Source organism: Pogoniulus pusillus, chromosome Z, assembly GCF_015220805.1.
Source record: "Pogoniulus pusillus isolate bPogPus1 chromosome Z, bPogPus1.pri, whole genome shotgun sequence".
NCBI classification, from domain to species: domain Eukaryota; kingdom Metazoa; phylum Chordata; class Aves; order Piciformes; family Lybiidae; genus Pogoniulus; species Pogoniulus pusillus.
In genome coordinates, this window is record NC_087309.1 from 43,579,995 (window position 1) to 43,594,764 (window position 14,770).

A 14,770-nucleotide genomic window follows, 5' to 3' on the forward strand; every position below is an offset into this window, starting at 1 on the left:
AAACTATGACCTGCATGTAAAAGAATGCAAAATGCATTTACAAGCTGAATTATTAGCTAATCATCTTTAAAGAAGCTTTTATTCTAGATCATAGATGCTTAAAAAAATCCCCTTTATTCACATCTACAAATGTACTACAAAATGAATCCAAAGGAAAACACAATGTCTGTTGTGATCTTCTGTTAAGGTATCATCTTGTCATTTTACAAGAGTTTTATGGAGTGGGAGTCTGCTAGCTTCTCTAGGCTAGCTACAAGAAAATTTCCCATCTTCTACACTCAAAACTACTATTTTAACGACGAGTAAAGTGAAAGATGTACAGTTCATTCTTCTTGTATGTGACCAAATCATACGACTGGAAAATGACAAATATGAACTCCTGCCTCTCTTTAACTTTCCAGGTCACAGAACCTTTCAGTACCAATCAAACTGAAAAGCAGAATTCCTTCAATGCAAGCTGGGTAACAGATGAAATGATCTGATTGAAATAACATGGAGTAAACTACAACTCTCACAAAGCATTGCTCATTTACTTTGAAACAGAAGAAGAAATTGGCTTGGTTCTCCTTGCAACAAAGATATGAAACAAACAATGCTAATTGTTATTTATGTTGTACACACCTCAGATTACCAAATGGTTTAACTAGATAGGTGACACAGAATAAAGAGTTAAGAGAGTCAAAACTGGAAACATTACACTAATGCTTTCCTTGCCAGAACAAATATTTCATCTACTTCTATTAGACTGTTCAGATTTAGCAGTATATATAGCTCCCAACCAAAAGTAGACTGGAAACCATGTTTCAGAACAATGAATTTTAGTAAAACAAGAGAAAAGCTGCTTTTGTACTAAGACAACACCTCATTGCCTTTATTAAGGGCTCCAGTCCTGCAAATCCTACTATGTGTAATCCTAGTCAGTTTCACTAGTACCACTGTAAGAAATAATTGGCAGGATTAGGCCAGCATGAGGGTAAAAAGCACAATATAAGTTCCTCTGATACATTCGTGTAAAATTATAAAGGAAAACAAACAAAAAAAAAAGATAATCATACTAAAAGGGTTTTATATAACATTAAGAATATTAATGGAACTCACTATTATATAAAATAGACTTTTACAGCTCAGCACTACCATGAAAATCTACAGTGCACAAAAATAAAACAAACAAATAAATAAACTCCCTCCCAACAAACCCCCAAACAAAAAAAAAACCCAAACAAAAATCCAGAGAAACAAAACCAAACCAACAAAAAGTGCCCAACAATAACAAAACCTCCCCCCCTTCAAAAAAAACCCCAAATCAAACCAACCAATAAAACCAAACCAACCAAACTAAAAACCAAACCAACCAAAATAAAATCCAAAACAACCAAACTAAAAAACAACCAACCAAACCAATCAGAAGGAAATGAAAAAAAACCAAAACAACCACCAACTGGCCTAGAAATATTCCCCAGTGTATCACAGACTTGTACTGAAAACTTCTAAGTTACTCCTTAAACAAACAAACAAAAAAAAAAACAACTAGTGGCAGATGAAATCTGACAGTAATTTTCTTTAAATATAATAATACCTCAGTACATTTAATAATAAAAGTAAGCACTACAAAAGATCTCTCTTTTACATACTATACAAAACGCAGAGGTTATCGCAACCCACCGGGTCACACTTTTTTTTTCAGTCATGTATTAGGAAGACTTGAAATTAGAAAACTATGCAATTTTCACAGCTCATCTTCCTATTGGTAACAGAGTCATGTTGTGTCCCCATCATTTGTGTGCATTTATTTTTCAGTAGGAACTTCAGTTTATTTTCTGAATCCTCTCATGATGAACATTATCCAATGCTTTGCTTGTGAAATACAATGAATTCAAAAACTAATCAAAGCATATCAGCATTCAGTTGGCAAGTAATATTCCTCTGAAAACATCTGCTTTATTCAATCAAATGTGTCAAATGGAGAGCTTATTAAAATGTAGTTTATGGATGTTATCCCCCTTGCTTTCTGGTGTCATGAAGGTGAAAATTCTGGTTACAATATTCCTGAGTACCAAACTGAGTCATCAAGGTCAGTTTTGATCAACAAACGTCCTGGCAGATGGCAGCGACTTGTGACCATGGTTGTAGCATATGACATACACTATGCAAACCATTACCTAGTTTAAAAACAAAACCAACCAATCAACCAACCAAAAACACAACAGCAAAAATAAAGAAACAAACAACAATTAAAAAAACCCAAACAACACCAAACAAAACCACCACCACCAATAAAACAAACACAGAGAGGAAAATAAAGGGAGAGGGCAAGATCGAAAGAGACCGCATCTTCATTGTTACGTGTCAGGAGATTGGTCTTCTACCACGCAAGGCTCTGTCTGGTTCTCCACCTCTTCTGCTTCTTCTCCTACTTGCTCATCAAGAGGAATTTCAGTGGATTCTGAATCCTGGGTGCAAAGAGTCTTAGAATCACTGCAGCTGGTATCTTCTTCTACTTGACTTCCACTGTCCTTTTCAGTGTCTGACTCACCGTCTTCCTCCAGTGTTAGTTCAAACTGGAATTTTTCAGTTTGTCCCTGCCTACCCTCTTCCTGGTCATCAGGTGCAGGAGAGGGACTTTGAGGGATTGTGCTCTGGTACCATTCTCGATTGTCCTCCAGTGTATCTAAGATATCCTGGGCATCTGGGTGAACAAGATCCGCCCACGTCTCCCATAGAGGATGAACAATGTAGTCTATAAACCCGACCTGTTTCAAACAACACAAAATTAGGTTGAGCTTTTATTCACAAATAACTATGCCTATAAGTCACAAAAAGTATGAGAAATACAATGGTAGTAAAAGACAACAGATGCAGTATTCTTAAAGGTGGCTAAAGAAGAAACTGTGCTGGTCTATGTAGTACATACGGTCTTTTACATTTCAAAAGTCTTGATGCAGGATGCTGGATAAGGACTTGGAAAGGATTTGTTCTCAAATGAACTGCTTGTTCCAAACAGCTCCATTACATCTGCTTTATATTTAATTCTGCTTTTGAAGAAAAGCCTAATGAGCAGCTGTTCAGTACTTTTTTGATGTGTATGTTATATTGCAGTGCATGACAGCGATGGAATCCCTTCAGCAAACACACTGTCAAGCACCACGTTTTCACAGCAAAATCTCAGCTGCCTTCACTTACTACTCAGGAGCTGAATTAACTAAGGAGGGGAAAAAAAGGAAACAGTGCATTCAAAAATTAATCAAAACGTGGCTATGGACAGTCTTTTTCCATTAAAATGTCATACTGTGTTATTTGACTGACTACTTAAAGTAATTACCTGTGATTTCTCTACAGATGCATTGTGCTTATCACACATAGGACTTATCTCCATTCCCCTCTCCCTTTCCCGATCTCCCTGACGAAAAAATTCCTCCATTATTCTGTCTGTCCATTGGCGGTAGAGATGGAGTGGCTTGGTTGGATTGCTTAGATCTGCACAGTGCACCATATTCTGAAGAACCTAAAACAGATTGAACACCCACAGTGTTATTACACTGGAAAGAGAACATGTTCTTTTCCAATAGCGCTTGGTGGCTGCAAAACAAAACCTAGAAAATAGGTTCTCCTGCCCCTCTGCTCTGCTCTGGTGGGACCACACCTGGAATGCTGTGTGCAGTTGTGGACTCTCCAGTTCCAGAAAGACAGGGACCTGCTGGAGTCCAGCAGAGACTGATGAGGACGATCAGGGGATATGAACATCTCTGCAATGGAGAAAGTCTGAGAGCCCTGTGGCTGTTTAGTCTGGAGCAGAGAAGGCTGAGAGGGATCTGATCAATATCTATAAATAGCTGAGGGGTGGGTGTCAGGAGGAAGGCTCCAGGCTCTGTTTGGTGGTGCCCAGGACAAGGAACAACAGGCATAAGCTGGAATCCAGGAGGTTCCACATTGACACGAGGAGACACTTCTGTGTGGTGAGGATGTTGGAGCCCTGGAGTAGGCTGCCCAGAGAGGCTGTGGAGTCTCCTCCTCTGGAGACTTTCCAACCCCACCTGGATGCGTTCCTGTGTGCCCTGCCCTGGGTGACCCTGCTCTGGCATGGGGCTTGGATTGAATGATCTCTGAAGGTCCCTTCCAGCCCCTAACCCTCTGTGATTTTGTGATTTATTCTAAACATCAAACAGGCGCTTGGGTATTTATCACATTTGTAATAATACCCATAAACCACCTTGTTTCTGCTGCTTCTGCCTGTAAAAGGGACAGAAAAACACCTTTGAAAGAAAGATCAATTAGATTCTTTGAAGGGAGGAGTTCCAAAAGTATTCTAGCATCACTCAGTACATAACAGAATATGTCACAGGTAGGAAACTTAGGAGGGGTGTAGAAGGAAATTAGTGAGACATGGTGTGAGAATTAATAATTTATCTAGCCCACACTTCAGAACAGACAGGCCAAAGTTATTAAATCACAGAATCACAGATTATTAGAGGTTGGAAGGGACTTTCAGAGATCATTGTGTCCAACTACCCTGCCAAAGCAGGATCACCTAGGGTAGCCTGCACAGGAATGCATCCATGTGGATTCTGAAAGCCTCCAGAAACGGAGACTCCACAGTCTCTCTGGGCAGCCTGTCCCAGTGCTGTCACCCACACTGTAGAGAAGGTTCTCCTCATGTTGAGGTGAAACCTGTGTTCAAGTTTGTAGCCATTGCTCCTTGTCTTATTACTGTGCACCACTGAAAAGAGATTGGCCTCATCCACTTGTCACCCCACAGACATTGATGAGATCCCCTCTCAATCCAGGCTAAATAGCTCCAGGTCTCAGTCTCTTCACAGAGGTGATGCTCAAGCCTCCCAGTCATCCTCATGGTTCTCTGCTGGATTCTCTCCAGCAGGTCCCTGTCTCTCTTGAATTGGGGAGCCCAAAACTGGACAAAGTGTTCCAGGTGTGCTCTCACTGGGGTAGAGTTGAGGGGGAGAACAACCTCCCTAGACCTGCTGGCCACACTTTTCCTGATGCACCCCAAGATATCATTGGCTCTCTTGGCCACAAGGGCACATTGCTGTCCCATGGATAACTTGCTGTCCACCAGGACTCCAAAGTCTTTCTCCATAGAGCTGCTTTCCAGCAGGGCAACTCCCAGCCTGCAGTGGTGCCCTGCTGTTACTCCTTCCCAGATGCAGGACGTGACCGTATTGCATTTCACGAGGTTCAAGATACAAGTTAGTACCATTTGCAGATGAGTTTTCTTACCTGAATCCTATCTGAATAGTTATCAAGAAGCAGGACACCAGAACTGGTTACTTTTTTTGTTTCAACCATAGTTTTTAAATCAGCCAGTAGATTCATATGCTTAGACATGTCTGTTGCAAGCACCTTGAAAGAAACAAATAAGTGAATATTAGGTACTTTTTTGAAGTTTAAAAAAAAAGGGGGCAAAAAACTTTGAACAACTAAACAAAGAGTTCAGAGGAGAACTCTTAACTTCTACGGCTTGATACACTGCAAAATTTTGAGTCCTCTATGTCACTGGCATCAAAACAAGCAAGTTTTCATTTCAGTCTAAATTTACATCATCAATTCAGCAGCAAATTTCTGAAAAGAATCCACTATTCATGTTTGGGCAAGACATGATAAAACTTCAAACTTTAACAGCATTGGTTATGGGTCTAGTGACGTGCAATTTATTATAAAATGCTTCTGTGCTTTATTATTGAATTTACTAGCACTATGGAAGAAGGACTCTGAAGCAGAACTCACAATGTCAATGACCATTTTCCTCAATGATTGCCTTTGTTTTTTCGTCAAATTCTGGAAAATGTCACAATTTTCTTCCTGCAGCAGCTTGAAGCCCACAGCTAAGTGATGATTCTCCAGTACTGATGAGTCATTGTACATCAAGGCGAGTTCAGAATCTGCAGTAATAATTGCAGGGCAGAATGTTAAAGCCTGTGCTTCTACCAAATCCCTTAAGATTTTTTAAAATTCATTATATTCCTAACACAATTCACAGATAAATGTTTAGTAACAGTGTTCCTGTAGTTCACACAGTATCAAAATGTACAGAATTAATGACTGAGTTTCTTAAATCAAGGCAAAGTATGTTGAGGAAGATAAAACACTTTGCAGTGCAGCATGTGCCTGCAGTGAAAGTTAGGAAAAAAGAACAGAAGTATTTTTCAGTATACATTTCCATAGCTGCATCAGGTCACATGGAAAATATTACATACATAAACACACCTAACTAAAACACACTCTAATATCTCCTTTTCTCATGTGTCCCCCCTTCACAGTTACTAAAATTCCATTGCTTAAGTCTAGTTGCTTCTATCCAGCACTCAAATCTGAGAATACAGGGCTGGGGCTTTGCTGCAGGCCAGGCAGGGAGCACACACCTTGGTTTTCCAAATCATTTCCTGCTGCAGTTCACTAAGGCACTCATATGCACAGCCAATTAGATCTAGAGGTCAGTGGCCCATGAAAACTGGGTATTTTGAGGTAGGATGGTGAGGCTGGCAGGATGGTAATGATTATGCTTCTAGTCTTTTTTCTTCATAAGTTATGTGGCTTGAAAATGCAAGCAGTGGCCCTGTCCACTGCCTTGAACTTGCGTGGTCAGTGTCTGATGGCATAATCTTGTTGTCTCCAATGGCAGTCTACCTAATTTGGTCACGCCATATGGCTGTGAGAATAATGTTTACCCTCCTAGTAATGCCCATGCTAAGGCACACACTCGAGTCTGCTTAGACCTGCTGAACATCCTGCTGTGACAAATGAAAGCAATTATGACAGTTTCCTTCACAGCTTTAGCTTCTACTCAGGGATGCATGTTTTAAGGCACAGTTTGCAAACAAATTTTGCCACAAAACACAAATGCTTCTAATGCAGTCACTTTTGTCCTGCGTGACACTAATTTCTATTTACTACAGATGTTCTATCTTAAATCTAACTATACGTAAGACTGTTAAACTCTTTGTCCTCTTCTTTCACAAGCAGCTTTGTTTTATAACCCCTCAGGCTCAAGAGGGTGCCTATTAAAGCTCTACTCTTCAGATTTCATTAGTCTCATTATCCATTGTCCTGCCGTCTTCCTCTTCTCTCTTGCAATACATCAGTCTTTTCAATCAGGAAACCCTTCCCTTAGCTTTCCTTATCCTGATGGCAGCAAAATTGCAAGTAGCAAAAGGAAAAAGCAACCAAGTTTGCCAAATGATCTTTCTTTAACCTTTCAGAGAACATTTACAAAATCCGCCTGATTGTTATTTTTCTTACAAAGAAGACAAGTACTAGCTCATATTTTGTTATTAGTTAGGGTTTTGTTTTTGTTTTTTGTTTTTTTTTTTTATACAGCCTTTAAACAGATGAGCTCCAACTTGACACTGCCAAAATACTTTGGAAGGGGTGGAGGTACAGAGAGGTGAAATGTACTCAACTTTGCAATGAAGGTGGAATAGGAAGAGAGTGCTCTCCTGGTAATCTCTGAAATTCATTATAAGCTTCAGGAGCATTTGTGTGGAAGGTCAGAGTCACAGTGATCAAATAAGCATCTTCTCTGATGCTAATACAATACATATTTGTTTTTTAATAGCATTCAAGAAAGATCAGATTTTTAGACATCCAAGTAGTAGAATTTAAATCCTTGAATACAGAAATAATATCCAAAAATATCACAGGTGAGTAAAAAGAATAAGCTGAAATATTGGAAAATATGTATATGCTTTAAGTAACTGTAAGTCTATAATGCTTTTTAAAAATGTATTATTCTTTAAATGCTAATACAATGTAATTCCACTGGAAAACAAAACTAGGTGGTAGTAACTGATATTCCAGAGGTCAGGAACATTTACAGTCTGAGGGACAAAATTAGATGATCTCTGTCCCTAAAGTTTCTTCCTTGTACTCAGTACAATTCAAAAGGGATAGAAATCTTTGTTTCTTTCAGTTTAGTGACAGCAGTTCCAGTACTGATGCCACTTCATTGACACAGAAGCCTTCTCTTTCGAAAGCTGAATTGCGAAAAACAAGACATTTCCTCTAATCAGCTAAATAGGCAGCATCAGAATCATTCCTAACTTAGTTGAGTGGTAACTACCTGCCTAAAAGTGAAAACTTGATGTATCATTACTTGTCCCTTCAACTAGCCCGTAATTTCAAATTGCTAGTTTCACTATAGCATCTCAGAACCACCAATGCATCCCAACATTCAATTTCTGATTAAACAAACAAATAAGAACTTTACCTACATATGCCCTCTTCTAAGAATTTTGGTATCGCACTGTTTTGTGCACAAAGTTTGATTCCTTTGCCATGCTGCTGTACTGTATTGTTTACCAATAGAGCACTAGAATTGCTAAAAGCACTAGAGTCAAGCCCGGTCCTCTTCCATGCATATGAGTCACCAAATTGAATTTTACTATAGGGTGGCCCTCAGGCCACTAAGACAAATAAAATTAGATGCAGGCTAAACTGGAGTGGATATCTTATTTGAACACACAGCAGCAATGAGTCAGAAGAGGAGCTCCCTTCTTCAAACTATACCAGTGATTTGAGGTCATGCTATTTTAGCACCAGTGTGATAGATATTCAAGTGCAGGGATGACAGTATCCATAAATATGAGCCAGATGGGTCAAATACACAATGCTACGTATGTTCCCATTTTGTGGCTTTTCTCTTTTATATGCTTAGCTTATTAGTATTATTTCAAATTTACTTCTTCTGGGTCAGTTACCGTGAAAGAAGTTGCCAGACAGCAAAACAAATAACATTATATGATGGAACCTGGACTGACCTACACTGTGCTGCCCAATTCAACATACACCACTGAAATCAAAGCGGCTCTGGAGCTACAAGCCGTTCCATAAATCTGTCATGATCAGGTTCAGCAAAGTTAATAGTTTTTTTTCTTCTAGTAGAAGATTAAAGAGCAGGGAGAGGTTCATGCAGTGCTGCAGGGAACAGCCTTGAGAAACACAGAACAAGTACACTGTCTTTCAAATCATTAAGGGCTTTTTCTCCTCTAGCAAGAGACTTAAAAAATAAAATTAAAAAAATGCCATACCCTGAAGGGACAGGGCTGAGAAAACTCAGTCCACTAGGCATGAGTACGCAGAGATCAGAAACCAAGTACAGCAGCCAGGGATAGGCACAGACGGGCCTCAGTGTGTTTGATAAAAAGAAATCTTTGTTCTGAATTTCTTTAAAAGGTAAGGCTATACTTGGTCATATCGTGTTCTTCCAGAATAAAAATATAAACACAAACAGCTGTCTTCCTTTTTCTGATTTTTGCTTAATCCTCTTTCATTTTTCTCCTACAACTTTAATGTAAACCAACTGTTTTCCAGAAGAGACTGTATCAAATACACTGAAACGGTGTCAGGTTTGCACATCATGTTTTAGTACCCTCTATCAAGAATTACTATGTAAATTATTTCTAGAACTACAAGAAATTCAAAATAGCATCCAATTTAAAACACAAGTGCTTAATCTTTTTACTGAGGAAAAAGTTACCAATCGAAGCAAATAAGAAATGAGCTATGCATTTTTCAGGTACTGTGTGCAGACCTTGCAGCAAGTTTTTGAGAAATCCACTGAATATCAAACTTACTTGTGTTGATAAGAAACTGATTTGAAACTCCAGGATGATCTACGTCATGTATCGCACTGGCAAAAATTGCCGCAAGAATCTCCAAGTCAGTGAACACTGCCTAGAAAATAAAGAAACACAAATGACAGTCACTAACCGGTAAAAAAAAAGTGTTTTCAGTAAAAAATTCTCCACTTTTCAATCCAGGTCTGAAAGAGAAAAACACGTCTGAAATGTATCGTGGATCTCACAAAATTTTACACACAGGCTAACACAACCTTTCATAAAATCATCAGTTACACAGAACTTAAAAAATATTTCAAGGTTGGCCCAAGTAAAAATGGTGACAGTCTACAAGTCACATGATTTAAGATCTAAGGTTTTGTTCTTCTGTGTGAGATTAAAGGGAAGATAGAAAGACAGGACTGGAATGCAGCTGAGATGTCACTGAGCCCAGTCCCCTGCTGTCACTGGCACCCACACTATATAATAGTTCCACAGAAGGGCAACAAAGCTGGTGAAGGGCCTGGAACACAAACCCTATGAGGAGAGGCTGAGGGAGCTGGGGTTGTTTAGCCTGGAGGAGGCTCAGGGGTGACCTCATTGCTGTCTACAACTACCTGAAGGGACATTGTAGCCAGGTGGGGGGGTGGCCTCTTCTCCCAGACAACCAGCAATAGAACAAGGGGACACAGTCTCAAGTTGTGCCGGGGAAAGTATAGGCTGGATGTTAGGAGGAAGTTCTTGCCAGAGAGAGTGATTGGCATTGGAATGGGCTGCCCAGGGAGGTGGTGGAGGCACCATCCCTGGAGGTGTTCAAGAAAAGACTGGATGAGGCACTTGGTGCCATGATCTAATTGACTGGATAGGGATGGGTGATAGGTTGGACTGGAAGATCTTGGAGGTCTCTTCCAACCTGGTTGATTCTATGATAAGAACACTCAGCAGTGCACCAGGCAGGCATCGCTACTTTACTGGCTGAAGCTCTGTACATGAAGAACAGTGAAAAGGCAAACCAAAACGCAACCAAAAATGGTACTGATAGCCAGTTCAGCTGTTTGGTGAAGTCAGCGGTGATTTAAGAATATAACTGGATCTCTTGACAGAAAAAACATCTTTCTTAAGAAAATTCCCATGTCTTGGATAATCAAGACCTGCCAAGTCTTGAGGTCCACTTACAATCCTGTGTTTTTAAAATGAGGAAAAGCAGAAGCATTCTGTAATGTGAAAGATTGGTGACTATGAAAAAGTCAAAATGCAGACCTCCCTGAAAGTGAGGGTGAATCCTTCTGTACTACTAAAATTTCAAGCGCTTACTTTGTCTGTCTTCTCCCAACAATTACTAGGATTTATCAATCTTTGCTATACTAACACCTGAATAGTGCTTAAGAAAAGGAAAATAATCCCCATTTTAATTCATGTCCCTCAGAGGTTTAACCATCTTGAACAAGAGAGCATATGAGGTCTGTCTTTTTCAAACAATTCTGAAATATTTATGAAAATAATGAGGCAGACAAGTGAAAATTTAGTGCATGTTCCGTTCTACCCAAGAAACAAGGTAACCTTTCAGGATCGGAACAAATATGTACCAAAAAAAAACCCACCCCAAAACCAACAAAACCCCCCCACCAACCAAAAAAAAAACAACAAAAAACCCTCAAATCCCCAAAATGCCTCAAACCAACCAAAACCAAACCAAGCAACAGCACAAAAAAAAAAAAAACACAAACAAAAAAACCCACACACCCCAACCCATCCAAACACCAAAAGAACACCAAAAAGCCCCACCACACAAAAAATTAGAAACCAAAACCCCAAAGTGCTGTATTGAGGAATCCTATTTTATCGTTATGGCTCCTAAACCGTTCCACTAACTGTGTTTAGTTTATTTCCCACAGTTTAGTGGGAAATAATGACAGAAGCAGATGTGGTATCAGTGAGATGGTGGAAACAAGTTTTGCATCATATTATAATGAAAAAGGCTGACACCACAAATCTGCAAGATAAATAAATAATATTTTTTTTTTAGAAAGAGTGACATTTCTGCACAATATTTACAAGTGAGCAAGGCCTGATCCTCATAAACATCTTTAAGAGAGCAGAGCTAAAGAAAGAAATGTCAACATTTCTTTCATAAAATGTTGCAAGAACTAAGATCTTTAATATTTAATTTAGCAGTGTTAGTAGCATGTCCTCTTCTCTCACTCCTGCCTCTTTCACTTCAGCATATTTTACCTCTAGTGCTGGGGTTGATAGCAGCACATGGGTGGACTGAACAACATCTGCAGCGTGTATGTTATTGTGATATGCCACATCTGCATGGTAATGGTCTTCCAGAGTCATCAAGTAAGTTATTAAAGTATCTACTGGAATCTTAAATGTTTTTAACAAGTCCCGTTCCTAAAAAAAAAAAAAAGAAAACAAAGAAACAGTTAAGAATACAAAGCACAGAAGAATCTCAAAGATAAAGAAAAAGTAGCTCGGCTGCTGCTACTTGCCTGAAAAATGGTGTACATGATGACTGTCAAAGGTCTGTTTCCAGATAACTCTGCCACTTTGAAAACCTGAAGCCCCCATTTGTTCACATCTTCTAGTTCCTAAAGCAGAATCAAGCAACAAACACATTGAAACCTAATATACAACTTCCAGTGATTTTCTTTTACAGCAGCTACAAACAACAGACTCATGAAAATTCAAATGTTGGCACTGTGAAAGACATTTGGTGAACTCCGGAAGTGGGAGGAAAGCTGCTGTTACTATCTTGCAATATTTGAACTTGCAGATATCAGCTTTCCAGATTTTAATTCAGCAAGAGGGAAACAGTGCCTCTTAAGTGAATTGCCCCAGTGGGAAAATGCTACAATATCTTGAATGAACAAAACAGATAGCCAAGTGTATTTTACCACCTAGTGACAGCAAGCAGGAAACCTTCAGAGATGCTGTGGTTCTGCTGCTGTCTACCTAATTCTCAGAAATACTCTTCAAATAAGAAGAGGAGATTCCCAAAACCATAAGGATAGCCGTATTTCAGAACAGAAAACTCTAAAATAAACGATCACTTTATGCCAGTTTTAGATTACCGTGAAATACTTAGCCATTGGTGCATAAACCATAAGTAGCATCACTTAAACCCACAAAGGATATGCAGAAAATGATACAGCTAAAAGACAGGATGTATCTAGGTTTTCAGAAACATAGGGCTACTATGTATTATCATTTCTGTGACAGTACATATGTTTACTCTTTATTCTTCAGCTATTATTTATGAATAAATAGCATTATGAATGCATACTCAAATCTCCCACTTATATTCCATCTCAAGGTGAAAACTTGTTCACATCGAAATTAACCCTTTCAGCTAGATTCTGATTTTACTTGTTATTCTTCCACTTTACCAGATTTATCTCTACTTCAATAAATACCAGCCTTTGGTGCTACAGCATGAAATTGACGGTAATAAGTGGAGGATGTCATAATACTGACAAGTCCACTCTCTATTCAATGGTGTAAATTCAAGGATTTATCTGTTTTCTACCTTGGCAAGAACATCTTCTTGGTCTGTTTTCACTCCAAATCTGGGAATACTGGAATTAGTTAGGCTGGAGCTGTGCATCAGTTTTTTGACTCCACTGATTTGAGACATTGGCCTCTTCTTTTTGTCTTTCTCCTTCTGTGTTGGTGAAGGGATTTCAACCTCATGTTGCTTGTCTTCAAAAGAATAAAGAAAAAGAGTAATTTAAAAAATAATTATAAATATTACAAAATTCACTGGCAAATTGCAAAACTTTTTAATTATTTTATCTTTAGTGATCTTGCAACACATGTTTAATATCAAGGGCAGTGAAAACAGTAAAAGATTAACAGACCTATACCTCAGTATAAGTGGATCCCTGTTTCACAAATTGCCTCATTTCTGAACTGGCTTTAAGTGTGACTTGCAACTGTTTGATTTCCAGTTCTGCACACACAGTGCTGTAGAGTGGGTCAGTCCTTTTCATTATAAAAGTAATATTACAACTGAACAGAAATATTAAGTTCTGGCTTGCAAGAAAAATCAGAAAAACACTCTGAAATTCTATTTGAAAACCAAGCTAAACAGTCTCTCATCTAAACCTTTACAAAACATTTTCAGGACCTGAAGGAGACAATACCTGGGGACTGGTCCTGTTTATTTTAAGACCCTGTACAACTCGGGAAGCCTTTTGCCAGCCACATCTACAAGAACTTTGGCTGCGCAAGCAGGTCATGTCAGCAATGCAGTGCACTTCTGCAACTCCCAACCAGAGTAAGTCATACCAACACAGGCACGGTTTTGGTAAACTCCACATTTTGCTGTGGGCTTTTGCCTTAGAAGTAGTGACATCAATTCACGTCCCTCATCATCAATGAATATACAAGCGAAAACTTAGACAAGGATTAACCTGTGAGTAAAGTACATTTAGGCAATTGCCTGCTGACTGCTACAGAAACACTGTGGGGGTGTGGAGCACTGCAGATAGTAGTAGCCCTCAAAGTTGCCCAAGTTAGTGCAGCAAAAGTCTCTCCTGCCAACACTACCACTACTGGGAATTTGCATTAATTTCTGTTCTTTTTATTCATAGTATATTTCAACATAGAGTTTTAAGGACTCCATCCAATCGTCTCTTTGCTGAAATGTAATTGTATCTTTCCTAATCCTCAAGGAATACTCCGGGAAAGTCAGGAAAATCCAGAGGAGCTGTTTCTGCCATAGAAGCATAGCAGAATTTTTTAAAAAAACAGACAAACAAAAAAAAAACTTTTTAAAAAAAGAATTTTTTTTGGCTCTTTAAAACATGTTTATTTTTTTCCTTCCTGCAATACTCAATTTCAATAAAGACCTTAAAACCAGATGAGGCTAGCAAATCCCTAAATCCAGTTTTCATTGTCAGATGGGTATTGTGTTTGCTTCTTTACTTCCACTTCTTCCTTCATTGTTTTTATTTTGTTTACCCTTTGGATGCTGAATTTATTGGAGATCTCAAATTCCAAACAAATCACAGCTGAGAAGAGACTGGAAATGTCACCAAGCTTTAGCCTGTGGTCCCCAACTGTGTCTGCCACATTTCACCATTTTCCTCATACAGAGGACCAAGAAGAGAAGGAGGTGGAGTGCTGCAGCTCTGGACTGGTACAGACTGACAACAAATGAAGAGCAATGGCTTGCATTCATGCTTTGATGTTTATGG

The 14,770-nt window shown here is 39.0% G+C and overlaps 2 protein-coding genes across 6 annotated transcripts in view; one reads left to right on the forward strand and one right to left on the reverse strand.

Moving 5' to 3' along the window:
- The window catches only part of RAB3C (RAB3C, member RAS oncogene family), a 448,802-nt gene that overhangs the window by 201,249 nt on the left and 232,783 nt on the right, over positions 1-14,770 (forward strand). The gene's annotated exons all lie outside the window — the stretch shown is intronic.
- PDE4D (phosphodiesterase 4D) overlaps positions 1,919-14,770 on the reverse strand; it is a 422,688-nt gene continuing 409,836 nt past the window's right edge. For all 5 annotated transcript variants that reach the window (XM_064140535.1, XM_064140537.1, XM_064140536.1 and 2 more), the window contains 8 exons: positions 13,099-13,271; positions 12,062-12,160; positions 11,799-11,963; positions 9,585-9,684; positions 5,740-5,894; positions 5,233-5,355; positions 3,320-3,502; positions 1,919-2,750 (listed from right to left, as the gene is read on the reverse strand). In XM_064140535.1, coding sequence (XP_063996605.1) covers positions 2,340-2,750; positions 3,320-3,502; positions 5,233-5,355; positions 5,740-5,894; positions 9,585-9,684; positions 11,799-11,963; positions 12,062-12,160; positions 13,099-13,271 — 1,409 coding nt within the window. In that variant the 3' untranslated portion in view covers positions 1,919-2,339. The remainder of the gene's footprint in view (positions 2,751-3,319; positions 3,503-5,232; positions 5,356-5,739; positions 5,895-9,584; positions 9,685-11,798; positions 11,964-12,061; positions 12,161-13,098; positions 13,272-14,770) is intronic.